This window comes from Anopheles gambiae, chromosome 3 (genome assembly GCF_943734735.2).
Source record: "Anopheles gambiae chromosome 3, idAnoGambNW_F1_1, whole genome shotgun sequence".
In the NCBI taxonomy this organism is placed as follows: Eukaryota; Metazoa; Arthropoda; class Insecta; order Diptera; family Culicidae; genus Anopheles; species Anopheles gambiae.
The window spans coordinates 81699960-81723201 of NC_064602.1; the positions used below are offsets into that span (position 1 = coordinate 81699960).

At 45.1% G+C, this 23242-nt stretch overlaps 1 protein-coding gene across 2 annotated transcripts in view; it reads left to right on the forward strand.

Moving 5' to 3' along the window:
- Positions 1-278: 278 nt before the first annotated feature.
- The window catches only part of LOC1278279 (paired box protein 6 homolog), a 50435-nt gene continuing 27471 nt past the window's right edge, over positions 279-23242 (forward strand). The window contains exons 1-2 of one of the 2 annotated variants that reach the window (XM_061658197.1): positions 279-611; positions 1938-2279. In XM_061658197.1, the coding sequence (XP_061514181.1) occupies positions 2141-2279 (139 nt within the window). In that variant the 5' untranslated portion in view covers positions 279-611; positions 1938-2140. The remainder of the gene's footprint in view (positions 612-1937; positions 2280-23242) is intronic. The other variant, XM_061658198.1, reaches the window with a different exon arrangement.

Below are 23242 nucleotides of genomic sequence, written 5' to 3' on the forward strand. Positions count from 1 at the left end.
GGGGTGAAAACGAGTGGGGCGGGGAGCGCGCAAAGACCATTCCAGCGAGCGGGGTTTGCATTCGGCGCTCGAATGCTCCAATCACAAGCGCTCCCGTGCACGCTTTATGGCCACACGTGGTCACCTACCGGTGCGCTCTTTTACGCCCATGTCTGCTGCTCGATGACTCCGTCCTACTCGCTACGAGCTTTGCTGCTTTGGTGCTGCTGCTACTGCTGCTGCTGCTGCTGGTACTGTGGCGGTTTGCTGTTTCCTCCATTTTCTGCTCCTACGCACACACGACGCTAGGGGGAGAGAGTTCGACCAACCAACGCCGAACGATGCCGAAGCAGGTTTGGCCGGCCGTGCTCACCGCGTGCCTGAGTTTGCTCAAACCTTTGGTGCTGCTCGTTTCCTGCTTAGCTTCAGCGTTCGCTTTCAGTCACTGCTCGATACCTGTGCCGTCCGCATCCCGCTGCACGCGCGTTGGTGTGTTGCTTTGTTTGTTTTGTTGTTCGTGCTGCTCCCTGCTGGTAGTATCGCGCGCGGTACGTTCGTGCGCTTGCTCCCGCTTGTGTTGTGTGCAGTGATGCAGTGGAAAGATCGTACGATGATCGATTAAACCGAACGAGGTGCGTTGTTATATGCCGTGAGTTTTTCGGTAATTTGCAGCCGGTTGCAGTGCTGTTTATATGGGAAAATATTTGAGTGCATGCATGGTGAACTTCTTGGACTGTGACACAAACGTGTGAAACAGCAGTGTAATTGCAAAACCAAAGCCTCATTTCAAATGTCTGCCTGACAAACAAGTGAAACCATCAAAGCAAACAGTGATTAGAAAACAAAACCCATAAAAAAACACCTTTGGTCAGAGTGTCAGTGTCAAGAGAGCGACGATAGAAACACCCATTTTGTCTCCTAGTGACAGTGACACTTCGTGTAGGCCTCTCTCCACCCCAAAACCAGTTCTCTCTAACTGTGCATAAAACCACTTTTGAAGAAAAAAAAAACATTGATGATCGGTGTAACTGTCGCTTGGAAGGTGTCGTCACTAAGTGAATCTGCTTACCGTCGGTTCGAGCCCTAGCGTTACGGAAGCTAAAAACACAAAAACTAGGAGACCCTGTTAGCAACCTTCATTAACCCAGTTGCCAACGAGCATTCCAGAGCACCTCTAAGACAGGGGTGCTATCCACACACACACACGCATACACACACACGTACAATCATACAGCCTGGTCCATTAGCAGTGAAGTGTTCAGCATCTCGCGCACCCTTGTATGTTGATGATGGTGGTCCCGTTTCGTTTAGTGCATCGTTCGAGTGCGGTGCGAAAGTTTAATTAATTAATTAATTATTTCTGATTCGCTACAAAATAAAACGAGCAGGACGGGTCCAGCCTCTCAAGCCGGAGGGGCATGTTTCCCTAGTGGCCGACACCTTATGCGATCGTAGAGTCGGAAGTCCCAAGGGACCCGCTGAAGGTTGCAATGCCCTTTTGACCAATTATGTACAGCGTCCCATAACGCAAACGATCCAGAATTGGTGCAAATGACACTCAGCCGTTGTTGTATGTATGTGTGTGTGTGTGTGTGTGTGTGTGTGTGTGTGTGTGTGTAGGGTGTGTGTGTGTGTGTGTGTGTGTGTGTGTGTGTGGGGTGTGTTTCTATTTTGCTATTTCTGTCAGGTCCTATCAGCTTGGTTTGCTCTGCAAGGTGTTCTTCAGAAAAGAAGAAAAAACGAACCGAAGACTTGTTTGTGTTTAATAAAACGAATTTGACAGGAAAAAATGAATAAATGTAAACGAAAAGCGTGGCATGTTACTGTCACCATGTCAATCTTGCCAATGAGTGTGACTGTGTTTTGATGAAGAGTTCAATCGAGTTGGAAAAAAGTGATTAAAAATCGAAAATCCAATTGTATTTTTGCTTCTAATTCCCATTTCCCTATCCCTTTAGATTGAATGCAAAACAAAAAAAATAATTAAAAGCTCACCATGAATTGAAAAGTGAACGAATCAGTGAGTGACGCATACAAAACTGCCCCTAACTAGACGTGCGATTATCTAAAAGAAGTGAAGAAAAAGAAGCAGAAAAAAAACAATTTGCAATTCGTTGCACTCGTCGGCGGTGCCATTCTAGTGCAATTCGCCCGTAGTATAATGTTGATTGGATCTGCGATCGGTAGTGAGTTCGCCCAATTACCGAGTGCCCCGTGGAGCATGGAACCTCCGAGGGCTCCACTGCCCGGTCAAGGATCGCTTCCACCTCCGCCCCCGACGCTGCAGCTCTCGCCGACCGGTAAGTGGAGTTTTGCCGACGGCTTTTTCGGAATCGCCCGAAAAGGGCGCTACCGTTTTCTAACGCCAACTCGTGGGGTTTGAGCGGTAAAGGGGGGGGGGGGGGGAGGAGGAAAAAGAAGAAGGGAGGAAAGGGGGAGAAAGGCAAACAAACGGACCACCGTTTCTGGCGGTTGTTACCATATCCTCGAGAGGAAAGCGCATTGTAAAACGGAAAGATTATTTAAAAAGCAACAAAACTTGCCTTGGAGGACGACGTGCTGGAACCACGCGGTATGCTCATGTACAATGCAACATATGCAGCAGACAACCAAACACACACACACACATCCCGCGTATACATGCACCACAAATACTTGGCTCGTTCGTGGCCGGACTGACTAAAACGTCCCGGTCAGAAAGGGAATGTTTCGAAAGCGCAGAAAAATTAGCCGCTCGTTTCAGCGGAAACATGGCATAGGAATGGATGCGTGTTGTATTCCCACTGCGCCCACTGCCGCGTCCCGGTTGGAACCGTCTGCCCGTCCCTTTTTGATGGGGACCCAGCCTGTGGGGAGGATGATGTGCATTCAACAACAAAAAAAAGCACACAAAAAGGAAATGATGAATGCAGTGCGTTGTGTGTTGTTTTTCCTTGTTGCCTCAAAATGATGATCAATTGTGTTCAATTGTGTTCAAGGTACTTGTCATCTTTCGTGTTTCGGGAAAGGGGCTCAAACGAACCATGTGGGGAAAGAGGGAAGCAGCAAGTAACAAAAAGTAAAAAGCAGATAAAGAAGCAAAAAAAACGAGCGATGTTCTGTGGCGATAGGAGAGAAAGCTGAATGAGCATGAAATTAGCACTCATTTGCACTTGGCCGTTTGCTGTTCTTATCGTGCGGATCAGTTGTATGATATGGTATCAAAATTAGTACCTCATAATGAAAACAAGGAAGGGGAATTTGTAATGTTGAAAGTGGTGTAGTGTCAGTACGAAATTTTAAATGGTTCGTTAACTGCTTCATCATTGAGGCGAGTTGTAACATAATTTTAAGTGTTTATTAATTGTTTGAAGAGTTTATCAATTACTTCATTAACATTTCAATTGTTTCTTCTTCGTGTACAAGCGAATTGCATGTTACAGTTACAGTTTTGTACTATCGCATTGTTAGAATCGAATTCAATTGCTCGTCTCCTTGATAAACAACGTTCCATTTTCTTGTAATTAAATTTTATCTACTTTGTATAAAACGTTATAGTTCTGATTTGGCATTTTAAAAGCAATTTGTTTATATAAAATATAAATAATTCAGTATTATTTAAAAATAAACAAAAGATCAAAGAAATTTAAGTAAACTTTATTGTTCACAAATTTAAAACATACTTATTTGATTTAGTTCTTATTAGTGTTGGGTTTCATGCCTCTTTCGATGAGATTCATTTCGAATCTCGAATCGACTATTCAAAGATTCTCTAAAGATTCTTGAATCTCCAAGGATTTATGAATCACGAAAGATATATGAATCTAAAAGATTAATAAATCCATTAAAATTGAGAGATGTATGATTTGCAAAATAATTGCCGCGAATGGACCATCTCCCCGTAGCAAAACAAACTGTCCGGCTAAGTATACTTGCCAAGAAGTCTCCAAAGCAAGTATAGGACGGCATGACCATGTAAGTTGTTGCTTCAAAAAGAAGAATAATGAGAATCTCAGGCTCTATGATTTTTTGGAGATGTGTGAATCTCGCGAGATTCATGAATCCCTAGAGGTATGAATCCTTTGAAATTCATGAATCTTTCGAGATTCGTGAGTCTTTTGAAATTCATCAATCCTTGTTGATTCAAGGATATTTGGAGATTAATGAATCTTTACAACCGGGATTAAGATTAATAGAATCATTTCAAAGATTCATTCAGATTCATGAATCTGACTCAGATTTACCCAACAATAGTTCTTACCACAATTTTCATCATGATATTGTAAGCTTAAATCATACTTCTGGAATAAAAATGTGTATAAAATTTAGCACCACTCAACTGAAATTTTGATCATAAAACATGATTCATGCAGCATTCAACAAGAAACCAAGAACCAACAAGAAACTAAGACCAAAACAAACCTTCAGCAGTCGAAAAGTCAATTTTCACAACTTCCACAAGCAAATCAATCATTTACCACTTGAAATACTACAATACACACACAGCACACAGCATAAGCATAACCGGCTAAAGTGCAGTGAGAGAAAGAGAGCCGAGAAAAAAATGAAGAAGCTCAAACTTCCACCACAAAAAGATCGATTAAAATTCAGCACGAAATTGATTTCCGGCGCATAGGCGCACAAACAGGGAAAGAAGTGGGGAGCAAATCGCGCGGTTTCGGGAGATGCCTTCGACCACCGGAGCTGTTGACAGCAGCAGCAGCAGCAGGAGCAGCAGGAGCCACAGCAGCATCTCAACCCCGCAGCGGGAGGTTTCGCATCTTCACGAAAAAAGACAATATTGCTGACATTACGGCTACGGGCCGAGCAAAAAAAAAAAACTGCAAGCAGTAACGGACAATTGATATTGTGTCAAGCTTTCAGGTGCGTTTCAAGGTGGCAACCAGCAAAACAACTTGTTAACTGCACAAATGCTTGGAGATACATTGCCCGCTTTTTGTGCGGGAAGCGAACATTTAGGAAGGTGTTGCCGTTTTTTAAAATAAATAATAAACTAAAATGCAAATCCATCTCCATCGCATTCCAGCCAGAGCCAGTCTTTTGTCCAGTTCGCAAGGGGATCAGCTCTTGAGAGCGTTCGCAGCTCGGTTTACTTTTGCTAGCTTCATCAGGTCGGTGTGCATGTGTGAACGACAAATTGATCATAAATATTGAACCGACCGCGTACGCTTTTCACGCACAGTTTTCCACTTTCTTTTCGCACATTATGAGCGCGTCCCGTGGTGGCAGTTTTCCGGTTGCGCGTGTGAGCCTGTTTTTTTTTTGTTGTTGCAATGCCACTTCTTGCCCTACGTTCCACAGGACGGTTGGAATATATTTTTTCGGGAAAGCATTACAAGAAGAGCGTTTTTTTGTGTGTATGTGCTCGCACAGCCGTGGCGTGTCCGCTGCTCCGACCGGGCTCGGTACTGCTTGCGAGATGTACGTTTTAATTCGATGTGAAAACAGGCAGCCCATCCCGGTAGCGCATCATAATGGGTCAGCCCCCTCCCCCGGTGAGCCCGGACATGACATCTTCGCCGCTGCGAACGAATTCCTTCAGCGTCGACGAACCGTTGCGTTTTGCACATTGGCTGCATCCCCGAGAGCATCGTGAAATTTCTTTTAATTAATTAATATTTATTTATTCGCACAAAGTGCTACCAGTTGCTGGCTGGAGGAGAATGAGGATCGCCAGTTTCACTGAGGGAAGACTCTCGCAGATCTTGCAAGAGGAAAAAGAAAAGAACTGCCTAAGAAGTTTTATGGATCCGTCCGTCTGATGGTTAAGTGTCACTGCGCGAAAGTGTAATGATTGCACTCGTCGATTGGATGTTATTAGCCCTGTGTTGCGAGCTTTAAATCTTTCGCTTCAGGTTCACATCTGTTGCAGGGATAAAATTTTACGACTTAAAAACATTCAAAAATGAGGTTTCAAATCCTTTGTGGCAGCTATGTGAGGCACTGGCAAGCATGTTTGGATCCATTCAAAAACACCAAACGATCTGGTGGGGAAAAATGACAATTTACTGCAAATGTTATTTCAACTCACCGCTATGCCCATCCACTCGATTGCATTTCGTCGTTGGCAATTTTAAAATTCACAGCATCGCTCATAACTACCCAGCCGTGTTTGCACTTTCCGCCACCCAGCAGCCACAATGGGCTCAGAGGGAAGTGTTAATGTCCTAACGACAGTTGTCACTGCAGCGTGGCAGCATCGTGCCAGCAGCAGCATCACCACCATCACCACCAGCATCCAGTGTAATTGAATTTCACGTCACTTATGCGCCCGCTGAATGCATTTCATCCAATTTCTCTCCTCTCCCTCCCTCGCCAGCCCCCGGGTTTTCACCCCCCAAGGGATCGCCAATCAAACTTTGGAACAGTGGAACAGTTCCGCTCGCTCGCTCCCTTGCGCTGACAAGTTGTGAAAAATTTTAATTTCAAATTAATTTTAATTTTTCCTGCATTCCGTTTTCCGTTCGTCCCCGCGCCAGTGGCGAAGCAGTCCGTGGGCACACAACATAAGAAATTGTCCACAAAAATTGCAAAAACCCCTTGCTTAAGCAGCGCGGAGTGAGAAAATTGTCGACCAAAGGGCGAGACCCCGAAAAACCGGGTTAATGAATTTTGAAACGTGTCACCCCGGGCCCCGGTATGACCCATCGGGAAGCTGCAGAGCACTGCCGGCGCTGACTGGCGGTTCGATGGGACACCAACTGGACACGTTTGGTCGCAAAATTTGTGCGACTGTGCGAGCGAGTTTTGATTGAAGGGAGCGAAGTGAAGATGGCACGAAATGAGTATAAGCAACAAAAAAAGAGGCGAAGACGACACCACATTCCAACGGTCACAACGGGGCTAGAAGTTGCGCCGTGCCGAGTTCCTAAACCACTGTCGGAATGTTGCTGGGACGTTTTGGTGAGCATTATGTGTACCGTTAAATGACTGCCGAACTCCTTGCCCTGACTTCTGCAGACACGGACATGGGCATGATTTATGACAGCTTTGACGTATTTGGACGTTTGGCCCAAAACCAGCCCAAAAGGGTGCTCGGAAGCGTTGTACTCCCTCCCGATAAGGTACATTTTTACGGTTTTTTTTGTTGTTGTGAGATGCCTCCGAGCGCTGTGCAACAAACTTGGCACATTGAATACATTTTGAATGATTATGAATGTAAAAAAGAGCACCAAAATGGGTTTACTAACATAAATTCGATTTTAAAATGTTCGTTATTTGTTGTCTTATGGTGCATCTTTTGTATTTGTTTACCTTGCTAAGTGAAAGGAATATGTGCGTAAAGTTATTATCGTGAAAAATATCCTTATTGAAGATTAATTCTATGAAATAACTGTATTCAACTCAATAGACAATGCCTAATAACCTGTTTATGCATTTCAATTTTATCAAATGTGGAAATTCCAACATATTGCAAAGTATATACACGGGTATCAACTTTTCTGTAACGCCTGAGACATTACATCCTATTAATTGTTTAACAAAATCTGGAGCATTGCAATCCACTAAGAAAATGTTGGAAAAAGCAAAAAGTGTAGCCAAGGAAATATGATAGAAACCAGAAAGAGATAAAGAGAAAACTGAGAAAACAAAGAAACAAATGATCTTACTGATTCTTCATGGTCATTAAAATTCTAAAAAGCAACCACTTCAGCAATGGTCGAAAACTAAACTTGTTCAGAAATTACCAAAAGAATTCGAGGTATCAATGTCAAAGCTTTTTTTTGTAATTTTCAAATTTGGATTTTCAATATTATTAAATTACAAGCAAAAACTTCTTTACTTACAATATTGAGTGATTGATCAGGAAGGTTCTACTTGTATGTGGCGTAACGTTCGCGTAGCATCCGCCGTAATCATGAGGGATATACACGCTAAAATACGGTACATCTGCATCAGATAATAGTTTAAGTATGACTGAAAATTTTAGAAGAAAAGACTTTTACCTGAATAACTTCAACTGTATAGAGAATAGATGATTTGAACTAAACGATAACTTTTTGTTGTATTTTTTAATACACGTAAAACAATATGTGAAGAATGTCGAACATTATAGTCCAGAGGATCGTATCAAATCTTCAGCATATTCTACTCAAAACAAAGTCATATTTCACCACGCCAATACACGAGCAATCAAAACAGTGTACAAATAAGCTCCTCCTTAAACCAATGCCCTGGTTGGTTTCAAAACAAGTAATTGGAACTAAATTAGAAATGAACCATCAGAGGCATCACTTGCTGCGTTCCACTGTCTGTTGACGTTCCCATGGCACCACCCTGGAGTTATTAATGTTCCTCCGTAAACGCTGCTACACCGATACGTCAATACATGCGTTTATTGGCGTCATGAAATTCCGTTGATTAGCGGTGCTGGGTAATTAAAGGCAAACACGGTGCATTCCCACCCCGAGACAGTTCGTTAAAACCACTCGTCCGACTGCTTGCGAGCACTTTGCACATCGGAGATTCAACCCGTGCTTTTGAAACCGTGGATCCATTTCCTCGCCGCCCGCTGGCTCACAAGTACACACGACTTTGAATTCCGACAGGAAATGTTAAGCATTTTCAACGCTCCGGAAAGTCGCACAAACTTACCCCGAGCGGGTGCCCCTCAGCCCACCAGCGCAGATGATTGATTCTAGACACCTCTCCCCTCCCCCTGCCAGGGCGTTGGCGGGAACTGTGCCACAACGAAAACCGTACCTTACTGGTGGCCATTATACCGACACCGACAAATTAATTACAGCGCTTCCCATTTGGCCCCGGAAAAAGGGACGCACACACACACATTTTCCACGCAAACACACACACTCTCACGCATTGCTCCCTCCAGGGGGGGAATAGGAAAAGCGGCTCACGACTCACGGGGTGGATGTAATTTTCCCCCTTCCCCCACCACGATGGAGCGTGCGGAATGGAGGGTCGGGGATAATTACCATCGATCCGACAGTACTGTTCCACAAAACGGCGTCCCCGTGCGTGGCGTTGCGTGCCGGTATCATCGAATCGGCAAACAAAATGGCGTTCATCGCCATGCTTCCGCGCGCGCAATTATGAATCGACCCAAGCGACCACCCCGTGCCGGCTGTTCCCTGGTCAGAGGAATGGTCGTTGTGTTATTATTTCTTTTTTTCCATATTTTCTTTGGCTCAAATTAAAACCGTGCCTAGCGCGACGCGAGTCGAAACTAGTCATGAAATGCTGCGGGGGACGTCCACGCACACACGGGATAGTTTCTTCGCCGCCGCTGCTTCTCCGGGGGGCCATTTTCTCTTTATTCATCGCGTGGTATCGATTTCGTAAAACTGGAGCATGACCGATTACGTGCCTGACGCGAGAATCGTGAGTCCTAGAGGATGATTCGGGCATGTGGCCTTATTTTACAGCACCTCAAAGCTGTCCTCTGTTCCACTCCGTGCGACCTTAACTTATCAACAAAGTTGCAAGGTGGAATGGAAGCGCTTGCGAAATGACACCTTGGTGGTGATTACATTCCAAAAAATTATACATATCTACACACACCCTTCCTCCACAACCAGGGACACGCATCGCCCGTTCGCCCGCGTATTAAAATCACACCCTGCAAGCTAACTGGAAGGGCGCACAGGCCGAACCAAAATGGTAATTGTGGTGTACTGCCGGTGTCGGTGTGGTGGTAACGCGATATCCGGGGCTGGAAGGCTTTCCCACTCTCGAAGCCGCTCCGAGGGGAAGGAAGCGTTAACGGTAACGTCCGAGAACGCCCTCCGGGAGAACCATTTGCCGGTGTGATCAATTTCATTGCCCCGTACATGCGCGAGCCAGTACTGCAGCTCGTTTTTTTTTTGTACCTTCCTCGTCTTCGATTGAGCCACCTTAATCAGATTATCGCGAGCCTGGATTTCCTCGCAGGTCGGAAAGGTGTTGCAGATTGAGCGGTGTGGATTGGTTTTGGGATTTTCACAGCCCACGATTAACGTACTCGTCGTACACCACCAGTGTCCAAGGATATTGAATTACCTACTACCTTCACAATTCGTTGTGCGTTTTCCCCCTGGTCGCCTGTCGTGTTAGTGAAGCATCTCGGCTCGGTAGGTAAACGGCAGCAGCGCTAATTAATGAGCGCTTAATCCAATATAAGCAGAACTATCGAAGGGGCACGCAAACTAGCTTTCATTATGTGAGGCTACAAAGCTTTAGCGATTTTCGAGCGACTATTGATCAGTGACCTAAATTAGTAATAAGGGGTTTTTGTGGTATTTGAGCACATTAATGCATCGAACAAGAAAACTTAACCTTTACCAAATGTACCTACCCGTTTTGTGGCCCATGAATTTGGTTTACTTTTTATTTCGCATTTGCTAAAGTGGTTTATGATGAAATGAGTTTAGGACAAATACATTTGGGCTCAAATGATGTATTGGTTTTTAGTGATGTAAGAAAATCCTTAATTAAAAAATATTATTTTTATTATTATTTGCCATTTAAAAAATGCCAACAAAAAATGGGTCGGTCAATTTGTGGCTTTACCCGTTAAAAAGAAACTTTAATTTAATTTCGCTCAGCGACACATGACAGAGTAACAGGGACATAAATAAACGCATTGCTTTACTTTAACATCTTATTCTACAAAGCGTAACCGTTCTCTGTACACGTTGATGGGCTCATAGAAGTCAAAGTACTGGTAAAGCTCATTGAATGTGCGTAACATAGCCATGATCGGTTCATTTGCTCCATATTGTGGAACTGTGGAAGTGAAGAAACGCCTATGTCGTGTTGTCGTGGGTCTCGGAATACTGACATTGAATTGTTCCAATATAACTGGTGCATACAATATTGCCGCGAAGCACTCCAGCTACAAACAGCGCTTGAGCATTTCTTCGTCTTCTAGTTAGCGTTTCTAATCCCAGAAGCAGGCAGCGTGAACGATAGGGCGGTAACATATTGGGATCGCTTCATGGGAGCCGTAGAATTGCGAAACGAGTGAATTTGCTTTGTACTGACTCTATCCTATTTTTCCAAATTTCTGCTTAAAGAGATGCTACAACACTGTATTCCAATGTTGGCCGGACAAGGGCACTATGCAACGATTTGATACATATAGGATCATCAAAGTCTCTAGTAATCTTGAATATTTATCCTAGTGCCCTGTTTGCACGTCGAATCATCCCGTCATACAACTGTCTGAAACCAATGTTGTCGTCCAGAATTATTCCTTGATTGCTTATCTCACTTTTGCGCTGCACTTTTTGTCCGCCTATAGAAAAATTGCGTTTAACTGGTACGCGGGACCGAGTGAACGAAGTAATAATACATTTTTCTACTCAAAGATTTTAATTTGTTACGGTAACACTACACATTTAACGACTAATGATTTATTTTCACAAAATTGTATCTATAATATGGCTTACCATGCATTTGCTGAACAATCTTATGCACGATAGTGTTTTATAAAAATGAACAAAAATTAATGAATATAAATCGTTAATTCACTCTGGCCAGTAAAAAATGACATTAATTAATGTTATATCACCACGTTAAAGAGCTGTTGTTTGCGTAAGAAAAAAGGCTTGCACATCATTCTCGAAAATACACATTTCATTGTTAGACATAACATCGACACAATATTTTTTTCACAAAACCTCAATCTACGCCCATATGTTCCATACTGACTCGTGATCGACTCCGGAGGATTCTGTCATCCCTAGCAGCCGACCCTAAAGCGCCCAGTAAGCTAGTACGTAACGACCGCGCATTACGTTAAAACCATAGCAACCGCATTGCCTCCTATCTGCCTTCCGCTCTCGCCCCATCACCCTCTCTGCAACAGACACAACACTTTCTGGAAGCATTCACGTTCGTAGCTCACTTTGTCGCGCATCGTGTTACATTTCATGCGCATGTTCACACGTTCCAGTGGCGTTATTAGAGCTGACGATCAGCCGGCTCGGAATGCGCAAACCGGCGTACCACACCACACCACACAATGTGTACCACAGCAGCGCAAACGCATCCAAAACGTCTGGGAATTGAAATATGGAATTCCATAATTGAAGAGTAAGCCATCATAACCCGACACAGCAATCAGTCGGGGCGGCGGTTTCGGTTCCGGGTGGGACGTGTCTCTATTTTGGGTAGCAAAAAGAAGAAGAAACGCAATCAGCAATGGCAAAAAAATGTACATCCCGCCAAAGCGCCGACGACTGGCGATTGATGATTGACTGTTTGCTCGATCGCTACCGAAAGATAGCCCTGGAAAATGTGGTACTTCACGGTAGCGATTACGCCGCTTCCGAGCGTCCAGCGCAAAGTGAAGGCACCGGGTTGGAAGCAAAGACAAGTGCTGCGGAAGAGTGGGCAATTTACAGCGCATAGCCGACAACCATTCCAGTGCATATTCGGTACGGGCGATGCAATACGCGATACAAAAGACTGCAATCGTGCACCGTAAGCGACGAACCCCGCGTGGGAGCTTCTACACAACAGACGAGCAGACATCGCTGAGGGATGAAAAGCGTAGAACGCGACAGAAGAAGAAAAAAAAGATACAAACAGAAACACTTACGAAACAGTTTGCATTTCATTCCTCGCAAGACAACACGCACATAAGTGGAGAACAAATGTTTTCCCGTTTTTTTTTTTTGTTTTGTTTTGTTTGCGCTCCGATTGATATAATGACGCGACATGATTGTTGTTGATGCGAGGAAGTTGATAACGCGTCATACACACAGCGACCGTCGCACACATTGTGCAGAAGCGTTCAAGGCTCGGATCACATTTAACAACGGTGACGCCACCGAAAACTACCGACGACCACCCGGCCAGTGGTGGCCTTTTTTTTAGCTTTCTTTTCTTTTCGCGTCTTGGCCCGAACATTCAAGCGCACCGCGATCGATTCGCTGAACATTCGGATCGGATTCCGCCTGGCAGCAGCAGCAGCAGTAGCATCACTCGTGGAATGATGGAATTGTGGTGCGTTTTTGGGCCGAGCGAAACATTCCGTCCGTCCGTCCGGCGTACTACGATCGGCTGACGTTGATTTCTGATGCGCGATAGCCCACCCCGCGTTTTGGAGCCCTTGCGGAAAGCTCGTCAAACTCTTGGAACGAGTTTTTCTGTGTGTTTGTTTGCTTGCTGCAGTTTTCGGATGAAATCTAACAAATTAATGATGCCTCGTACCGAGCGTCTCCGTTCGCAAATCGAACCACTTTCCCGCGTGCAATCGACATCTAAGCTTTTTGCTCTCTGCTCTTCTAGCTGCTTGATAGCACTGGTCAGACGGACCCGGAGGGTTATGTCGTTTCTACCTGCGACAGATCTCCAGCGGAAAGAGACATCTGTTTGATGGGCAATCGCTTCGCCCGGACTGCTCGAACAATCAATGTCAAACGCACAGTGTACGTATGCGTCCCGTAAAAGGCATCTGCGCACTGCGCTGAAAGTAAAGCAAGAGACGGAACGAGACGGTGGTTTCCTTCTGCCACCGTGTGTGATGCGTTTGGGGACTACACTATTTGGTTGGTAATTAAACAGCTCCATAAAATTGTGCCCTTTTTCTCGTCATTTTGCTACATATTTAGACAGCAGGTTGGGCTCAAAACAAGGTGCAACGAAATGAAACGAGACAAATAAAACAACGATTCATTCGCTGTCAACAATCGGTATGAACAATCTTCTTCCGAGGCGATAGCAGCAACAACCCGGCAAGCAAGTCACACGCTCAGCCAGATCGCTCCTTACGGCGATGCAAATGGCGCACTCTCACTCTACCACCAGTGCCAGTGCGCGCACAGCGGCATTTATTATCATAAATTATTTGTTCGCCTTTATCGCACGATAACGATCTTTATGATGTAATTTACGGCACAAATTAGTCACATTACCCGGGGTTGGGTGTGCAAGTGTAGCTGGTAGGCCCCGTGCTGTAAGGGGGGGGCTGAACGCTTGCCGCGTTGTCACGCATCCGTCCGCGCGCAGGAGTACGGTAAAAGGAAACCTAACCCAAAACCCGGAGCGTCTCGGAACGGGAAGGGGTGGTGGCATTGCGTTGTGTAGATTTTTGGTCGCCTCTGCCTTAAATAAACATGAGCAAAATCGAACGGAATGACGTGTGGACGTGTTAGCGCCTGGTTTGGGGGCACCACCAGCAGAAAGAAGAATAAGTAGAAGAAGCGAGAAAGCAAGAGAAAGAGAGAGAAAAATGAGATGATAATCGGACGATTTTGAAAGATTTCGCAGCCGGGGTTCGTCGCCTGTCCGGCGATCGAAGTCTTTCGTTTCAACGCTGCACGATCGCGCTTGCGTTCGTATTTCTTTTCCCTTTGGCACCTTTGCTGGAGGAAAGGGGACAGCAAAGCCTACCCCTTTCGAAAGGACGGGCATAATTTACATTTGCGGGCCCCGAAAAACATCGATCGTATCGATTAGCGCCTTATCAGCGATGCTACCACGACGGCGAACCAACCGGCCCCAACGTGTGACCAATCGTGTGGCTGTGGCAGAGGCGAAAGATTGCCGCCCGATGAAAATTATGACTAATTACCGACTCGGCAGGGCACCCAATCAGTGACACCGCGGGCGTCTAAATGACGGCAGCGCGGCACGATACCCCCGAAACGGTGTATCGCCCGACCCCAAACGAGAGTCTGCCGGGTGGGGAGGAGAACCCAAAATAATTTAATTTCTTTCGTTCCGTGTGTGATAAAATGCGCCCAAGAATGAAGTGATGATAAGTGTCACCAACAGGATCGGGAGGGGTGTTTTTTTCTCTGGAGAACAGCGAAGGAAACAAACGGAATGATTGTTATTGCCGTGGCCACAATCTTCCTGTTCAACTTTGGCTACTTTTCATCAACCGCGCGCAGTGTCGCTGGACGGTGGATAGATTCATGGCCATTCGCTCGTTTTCCCCCTCACCGTTTCAAAATTAACCAATCATCACCTGCGGTGACAACCAACACCACCACCACCACAAAGCGGGTGACAGAATTTGCCTAGCATCGGTTGTAAACAGTGAAAATTATGAGCCAACTTGCGGGTGAGCATTCGTGTTGGGATTGTAAAACCCGTCGGCGGCGGTATTTCGATTCACATGTGTGCATGTTTTACCATTCCAATATTCGATTTCCCACATCCCGGCGTGGCAATGTTTTGCTAATCAGCGCTAATGTCGGCGAAGCCCCGTGTGCAGGGCAACGGAGTCTAGCTGGGAGGACTCGTATTTATGTTTGCATGTTGATAGAATTTCGTTTATGTTTTTTTTTCTGTGCTGCTATTCGGTGATCGCTTTGTACAAGCTTGTTGACAGTTTTTATGTCATTTCATTGGTTTTTACCAGTGGATGGGACAGAATGGGGAGTTAAATTTATGGTAGTTATGTGTGAAAAGGTACTGGCTTTGCAAATTATTCGTGATGTTTTCAATGTTTCTACTTTGTGCGATAACAAAGAGCAACGAAAACAGGATCTCACACAGTCAGAGAATGATAAAGCCTTTTGAAAATTGAGTGGCAAACTTTTTTTCTTTTCTATAGTCGTCAACAAAGTGGAAAAAAGCGTACGAGTATTGTTAAATATAGATATCGCTCTTTATGTCTTTATTTAAGGCACAATCTATTAACAAGAACAAATGAATAAAATATTAAACTATCAACTAGACATTATAAAACAAATAGTTCAGAACTCAAATAAATTACCCAAAACGATTAAAATAGATAAATTTGTAAAGTATATGAAGCATTTTAGTAATTACCATCCATCCTTTTATTTAAACGTAAATGTATAACAATGTTTCTATTGTCCCTCTTTGTATCCTTTCAATTGAAACTTAATTGTTTCTAACAAACGAACGCTCTTCTCACATAAGTGAGCAATTATTTCCCCGTTTTCTGGAGCATTGTACCGCTCCACCATCGTCCCTGTCTGTAGACGATTCTGCCCTGTTCTGCTGCAACAAAACTGCAACATTTAGCCCTCGAAAAAAAAACACACAAATAACAATCTCACTCACTCCCCACACAGCAACCGCAACTATGCCCGGGCGACCAGTGCGAATGTGCGTGTACAACTCCCCAGAGGCTCATTCCCTTGCAAGATGCTTCTCGGTCACATTCGAACCGATCACCACTGTTCGACCCGTGCGTCCCAGCCCGTACTTCGCACTTTAGCTGAAGGCTTCTCATCCTTGCTCATGAGCAACGATTTTTGTTGCGTGCGCAACATAAATTATTCTCGCTCGCTCGTTGCCCACCCATACCCGTCGGCAGCGGGAAGAATATTTCGCAAAATAGTGTAAATGGACCAGGACCTTGCTCAAGCCCGCGTCCGATGCTCGCCGGATGCCATTCCGATCAGCGAAGGTGGGAGTGTTTGGTCTGTGGCCGTAGCTGCACGGCCCCGGCGCGTTTGGGGGAAAAAAAGCTGGCAGAACGGAAGGCGTGGAAGGCGATGCTTTGGGGTCCGGTTTTTCGAGGCCACCGGTTCTCCGGTTTCGGTTCGAAGCAACAAAATTCCTGGAACGCTCCATACTGGGTCTCCAGACTGCGCCCCGGCCGATGGGGGAAGTGCGCTACAGCGCTGTCCGCATGGGTCTGGGGCAGTCCGGTCCCTGCTACGGTATTGCTTTCCTCGCTCTCGTCGTACGTCCCTGGGGATGCATATTATTATTACTGACGGCAGACAGCCGAGAACGAGAGCGCCAGCCGAGCGGGGCTGAGCTAATTCTTACCTCAAGGAGCAGCTCGAGTTGCGCACCGGCCGCGCTTAATATGAAGTTAATCATTGTCCACGGCAAACTGTAGGCGCGCTTTCAACTGCTCCCCCATCGGCACCCTCCCCGTCCGCTTATCTGACGCACGCGAAGGTTGCACCCACCGCACACCGTAAGAGCTGTATTAGACCCATCCCTCCTTGGCCAACTCCAACCTACCCGCACACTCATTCAATCGCTCCAAAACGCTTGCAATTCATCAGCAACAATCCAGCATCACATCATTAACCGTGATGCAATGCAGGGCCCTGTACCTGCCCTCTCCCTTTTTTCAGCCGTATCGTAAATGCATTAAAAATGTAGTTTTGCGACAACTCAAACCCTCTTTTATTACCCCTGCTCCGCTCCGACACAAACCAAATGCTTTGCCGGATGCACATTTGTGCATTTTCTTCGTCGCCTGCTTCTTTCCAGCGTGTGTGTGTGCGCGCGCAGTTGTGTGGTTGTTATTTTATTCGTCCTTTCTCTTTCACACAGCACTCCTCTGGCCACCCTCATCGAGCTTCTCCATCTGTTGTCCTCTTTCTTTGCGTGCTTTAAGTAAGAAAAAACACATTTATGGAATATGTGGGCACAAATTATGCACCTCACCTGAGACAGAGAGCGAAAGAGAGAGGGAAAGAGAGAGTGAACCCATGCACCCACCCAAATGCCCTTCGAAACCATCCCTACCACCTTCTCCTCGTACTCCCTCGCAGTACGGGATCGTGATCGTAGCGCTCGAGCGCAGTCATCATAATTATTATAAATAAATTAAAATGCGATTAACCTAACGTTTGCGCACGGTAATTCGCAAACGATCGCCGGTGCATTCGAATGCACCCATGCACATACTTCCCTCCTCCCACTGGACCGATCGAGCTGGTCAAGCTGGTGCGCCTTGCAGGGCTGGGGGGTGGCTGGGAAATGGGATCAATCACAACGCAACAACTGAACGAAGCGTCATGCAGCTCGATCATGTTTGCATCGGATGGTTCGGAAAGACGCCAAAACAGGCTTTAGTTGTGCAGTTGTGCAAGCGTTGTACAGCTGACTTTATAAATCAGGAATACAGTTTTAAAGCAACAGTTTTGAAGAAAAACATTAAATCTATATTCTCATTAAAGTCTAATCTTCTATTTAAAAAAATCTCAAACAATATAAATAATTATTAGCACAAAATAGAATCTAAGTATTATTTTACAATTTTCATTGGACTGTCAAATAATCAAAATATTTGACTCTTTCTCATGGAAAGTGAACTTCAAATGATGGAAATTGGACTCTATTGTACACTTATTGGACAGACTCTTTAGAAATTCCTATTGGAGTTGGAGTCCAACAAGTGCGCTATTGGGTCAAATTCCCATTACGTTAAGTTCATTTCACGAAAGAGTCAATAACATATAGTGACTATTGCATACAGTAAAGCGTAGATTATCCAACAAGGTTTATTTGTGTGTATTTAGAAGCTAATGGGTCTAATGGCTTACAATGAGGACAAGTCTGTCAATTTAATCAATTTACATTTAGACCAACAAATAAAAACGCATACATTGCCTTAAAATACGAACTGTGTTCGATCTTAAATCAGTATTGCCGCATAATTTTCCCATCACACCCATGCTCGTCTAATTATCTGCTGCACATTGTGTTGGCCAAACCTGTCGCAAATGAAATACCCATTCCCGTCCCGTCATACAAAGTCCCGCCACTATCATTTAGCACACACCGGTGCACCCGCACTGCCGAAAGCGTTCGCTAAATGAGTTTAAGCTTTAAATTAAACTAGCTATGCGCATTCGGTGTTCGTTGTAATCCTATTTGATGTTCAAGGAAAAGCGGCTCCCCCTTGTGCAGGTGCAGGTGTTTGGACCGACGTGCGACCGGGCCGCTTCTTAGCGCTTAGAGGCGACCGAAAGGGAAACCTTCAAGCCCGCAACGGTAAGTCTTTTAAGGGGTAAGTTCCGAGAATGCGGTACAAGCGAACGCGGAGCACAACGGAGCAGCCCATTAGGTAAAGCAGCCTTTAGCAGAAAATCTAGTTAGTTATTGGTTAGCTCTGTCGTTCGACGAATCGGCTAGCGCGTGTACGGAGTACGCAGAATGGATGAGAAGCAAAAAAAAATGATACGATGTGTGCAAAGGTGTGTTTGTGTGTGTGTGTGTGTGTGTGTGTGTAGCATTGAGTTTAAAAATAATATATATAAAAAAAAACAAAAATCATTGGAAAATCCCAAACACGAGCTCCCAAAACAGCAATAAGAGCGAAGGTTTTGATCGGCTATCTAGCAGCGCTCTGTTTTTTGTTCGTGCATTAAAAGAAAGGGCAACAATACAACAAGCAGCTACACGTGTTTCCCAGCTAGCCAGCGTTTGCATATCGCACGGTAATTTCGCTCCCACAAGGACGGCTCTGCCTTTTAACCGTACCGAAAAGGTCGATTAAAGCCAATTATGGGATTAAAGATTAACCCATCACGTGCATCATCAATCATGGTGCTGGGCGTGGGGCAACGCTGGTGTTTATGTGCAAACGATGATGCCTGCCAAAACCCGATCCAATCCAGCTGCATTATCCACAGCAGACACGCACACACGTGCGGGGTGGAAAGCGTTACCAACGCGCTGTATTCTTCGCTGGCCGGGAAAACCCAACAGTGCAATGCGTAAAGCCGTTCCCCCACCGTCCAGTAGGAAAACGCAGAAAGAAAGGATTGGTTTTTCCGTCCGTCTTCTCTCTACCACACATACACACTCTCTCTCTCTCTCTGTCTTCGAGCTTCTTCGTTTGACGGTACCAGCCATCGCTACTGCCGTCGAACGCGAGGTGTGAAAATCATTTAATCGATAAAGCTTACGGGGAGTGTGCTTTTACGTTTACCGGGCCAGGGAAAGGGAACACTGGAAGACAAGGGTCTGGTTTTCACCGAAGCAGCCAAGCAGGCAAAGTAATACAGCACGTAATAAACATATCGATCATCGGTAATCGGAAACTTTGCATGAACCTCGCTACTTCCCTTCCTCTTCACGCATTTTTTCTCCCTCATGTAAATAAGTTATCAATCACGGAGGGAAGGGTCGAGTTTTTTTCCCCCCTTTTTCGTTGATCTGGAATAAAATTGCCCAAAAACGGCATCCAAAGTGAATGCTTAATTTAAACTCCTATCACACACTCGCACACTCACTTGCTCTGCCACACTGCACTGACTGTTTCACCGTATATAGATACATACGCTTTTGCGTTCCCGTGTGGCCTTTTGCGTGGCTAACCATCACTTCACACTTCAGGGAACACCTTGGACAGCCGTATTGGGTTGCACCGAAATCAGCGCCCCCAGGATGGGGAGTGGGGTGGCTAATGTGGGTGTGTGACAGTGTGTTTGCAGTTTCTTTTTATCTCTCTCTCTCTCTCTCTCATTCTCTTCTGTCTTGAAACATACAAACCATTGCAAGGGCTGCGATTTTGCATGCGTTATGGACACTACAAGCCTGCAACAGCAAAGGGGTGAACAGTTGTAAGGATGTTTCTCGGAAAACTGTGGCTCGACACCTGACCGGCTGACCGTTCGATGTGTCTGTGTGTGTGTCGCAGTGTTAAAGCTATGCAAAAGTAGCGTTTGACCTAGAAACGAAATGAATGAATGACACTTTCAACATTGTATCAGGGAACAGAAGTAGTCTCCAAAAAAACACTCGGTAATGGCGAGACACTGAAGAGTAACTAAAAATAATAAGAAAAACGGTTTCATTACTAATGAGTCATGACCAAGGCCAATACGATTTATTCATCGTATCGCACCAATTTTTGGTTCGTTTCTACAATTTACTGTTATTGTCCGATTGGATATCAATACATTTAAATTAAAAAATTCTAAGAATCGCCCAAAAAATAGTGGGAACACACCAAACAATATGGAAACTAACCAAAACATTATGGGAAAAAACCAAAAAAGCGTGTAAAACCCTGTAATATTTCATATTATAGTCTCCTAAGACTAGAATCGATTGTAAATTGTTTTTTGTTTTTTTTTTAAAACCTTAGTTTTCTTTCCCAAAGTAATGCTTTCTGGAACGTCATTCTCCCGGAATATATAAAAAAAAAACAAATTATGTTAATTCTCACGAGCCTATTTAATCTAATAGTCTATTTATTATTATAAAATAATTAGTTTGTGTAAAGTATTCCTATCTACACTCCGACATTTGATTGTAAGGTTTATTATTAGTACCATATAGGGTTTTCATTCGTGTTTGGTTGTTTCCCAAAAAATTTTGTATGTTTCTTGAATTTTTTATTCGTCTCACAATTTATTGAACAATTTGCTGAAAATTTTGAAACATGTTGATGTAAAATGCTGGGACGACGTCGATAAATTATTTAATAAAAAGTGGGAGACGGTCAAGAAATCGTAGAACGTTACAAACACATTGCGAAAAATTACCGAAAACCCCCACACACCCATGAGACTTCTTAAGCTAAATGAACATTTATCAAATTTTCTTTCAAATTAAGCAATTTATATAAAATAAAACCTAAAATTCGAGTGGTTCTTAATATGAGGTACGTTTTGTTCCGATTTGAATAAATGTTTAGTCATTTGGTCATTTTTTTTGCTTTTTCTATTAAATTATTTGCATAATTTAATCGAATCGAATCAACCTTAGCATGGTTATTGTATTTTCATATATTTATTATACACAGGCTTTAAGGCTCAAAGTTCCTCATCATCTCTCCTCTGATTATAGAAGCCCATCATTCCGCACAATGATTGATACGGAACGGAACGGCATACCCTACTAACAAGCCTTCCGGCCGTTTCGTCTCATTATTTCACAAACCCCCTGTCAATGCTTAATGATACGAAAGCATTAGAACTTCCTGTCTGTTTCGCACACCGTACCAGCCGGATGCAAATAACGGGCATCGAGCAGCAAGTGCAATGTGCATGTGCAAATATTTTATCCCCCTTCTCGCCGTACATACCGATGATCAATTATGCTGTGAAGCGTTTACAGCACGGCCAACAAAAGCCAACCTTCCTTCACTCGCCTCCACCGCCCTCCCGAAAGGGCGATCGATCGAAGTGAACTGTCTTGCAGCGCTCGTGCAAAAAGTGCATTATCTCGTTTGATCTTTGCCCGCCACCGGACCCGATCAGTCGCGATTGAATATGATTTACAATTCAAAACGACGGCGCGGTGCGGCCTCGTTAGGTGCACGGCGCAGCGTTCCCGCGCTGCTGCTACCAAAGGTGCTTCCTGTTCGCCCAATTGCCCAAAACGGTTTCCTCAATTTCGTAATGAAGATGTCGGTCGGTCGGGCGACCGACGTGACGTGGTGAGTGCGTTTTTCTACGCGCAAAACTGAGCGGTGAATCGAGCCAGTGGCTGGAAGGTTGCTTCCCGATTGCCGAGCTCGGTATCGTTGACAGCGCGTCGCCACTGTTCCAATGCGCCGGGGACGGGGACACGGTGTACGTTCTAATAAATAATCGTCATCAAAACGGTCCCGGGATTCACGGGACGGAAGCAGTGGCAGAGAGAGAGACGACGCGTAATCCCGTGTCCCTTCATCCCACACGAGCTCGCAGTCTTCACCGATGGCCCCTTCGGACAGCTTGGCCGGTGAGACCATGATTGTTCATTCAGTTGTCAATAAATTTAATAAAAATATTACACAAATATAAATATTAAAACAATTGTACTCGATCAATCGGCGTCCCTGGAGGCATGGGAGAGGGCGATCGGGTTCAATGGGATGGGAACGGTTTCGCTGTCGGGGCTTGCTGCTTTGCTGCTGCATCCGGCAGCATTTTGCGCTTATTTGCCGTCTGTGTTCGTTTCGCCTGGTCGAGATCGATTCCCGCTCCGATTATGTATTGCTCATTGATAGGATATAGTGTATTTTATTGCTCAGCGCCGCTTGCGATGCCGGCATCTCCGGCAACCATTCCTCGCGGGAACTCGCGCTGCAGCAGTAGACAAACATCCCGGCCGCCCTTCGCGCCCCCACCCAGCCGAGGAATAAAAAGGAAGCATAAATTCTGCACCGGTTCCGCTTTTTAAGGGAAGAAACGAATGCCCCACATGGCTGGTGTGTTCCCAGCCCCAGCGCAAAGGTTCATTCAAGCTTGCCTCGAAATGTCTCTGTTTACTGCGAGAACTGCGCCCGGCAAGAAAAGACCAGGAAGACCTAAAAACAACCCTACAGCCAGGTCTGTCCGCCACCGAAGTTGGTTATAATAAATTTTTGACATTGCATATTGCGTTGCCAGTTGCCTTGTCCACTTCTTGCGGCTGCCGCAAAAGCGGCGCAGTGCCACGCCGGCGCGCAAGGACTTTGGACGGAGTTTATAAAATTCAAACGATGTCCGCCGACTGCGCTATCACAATCCAATTCGAAGTTGTTCCACTCGGGAGTACAAATTCCGACGCGTTGCCAGAACATGACGTTAGCACACGGCACAAACAACACAGGCAAAAAAAAGCAAAACTGCCCCAACTGCCGCAAGGATATACGATTCTATTGTTTTCA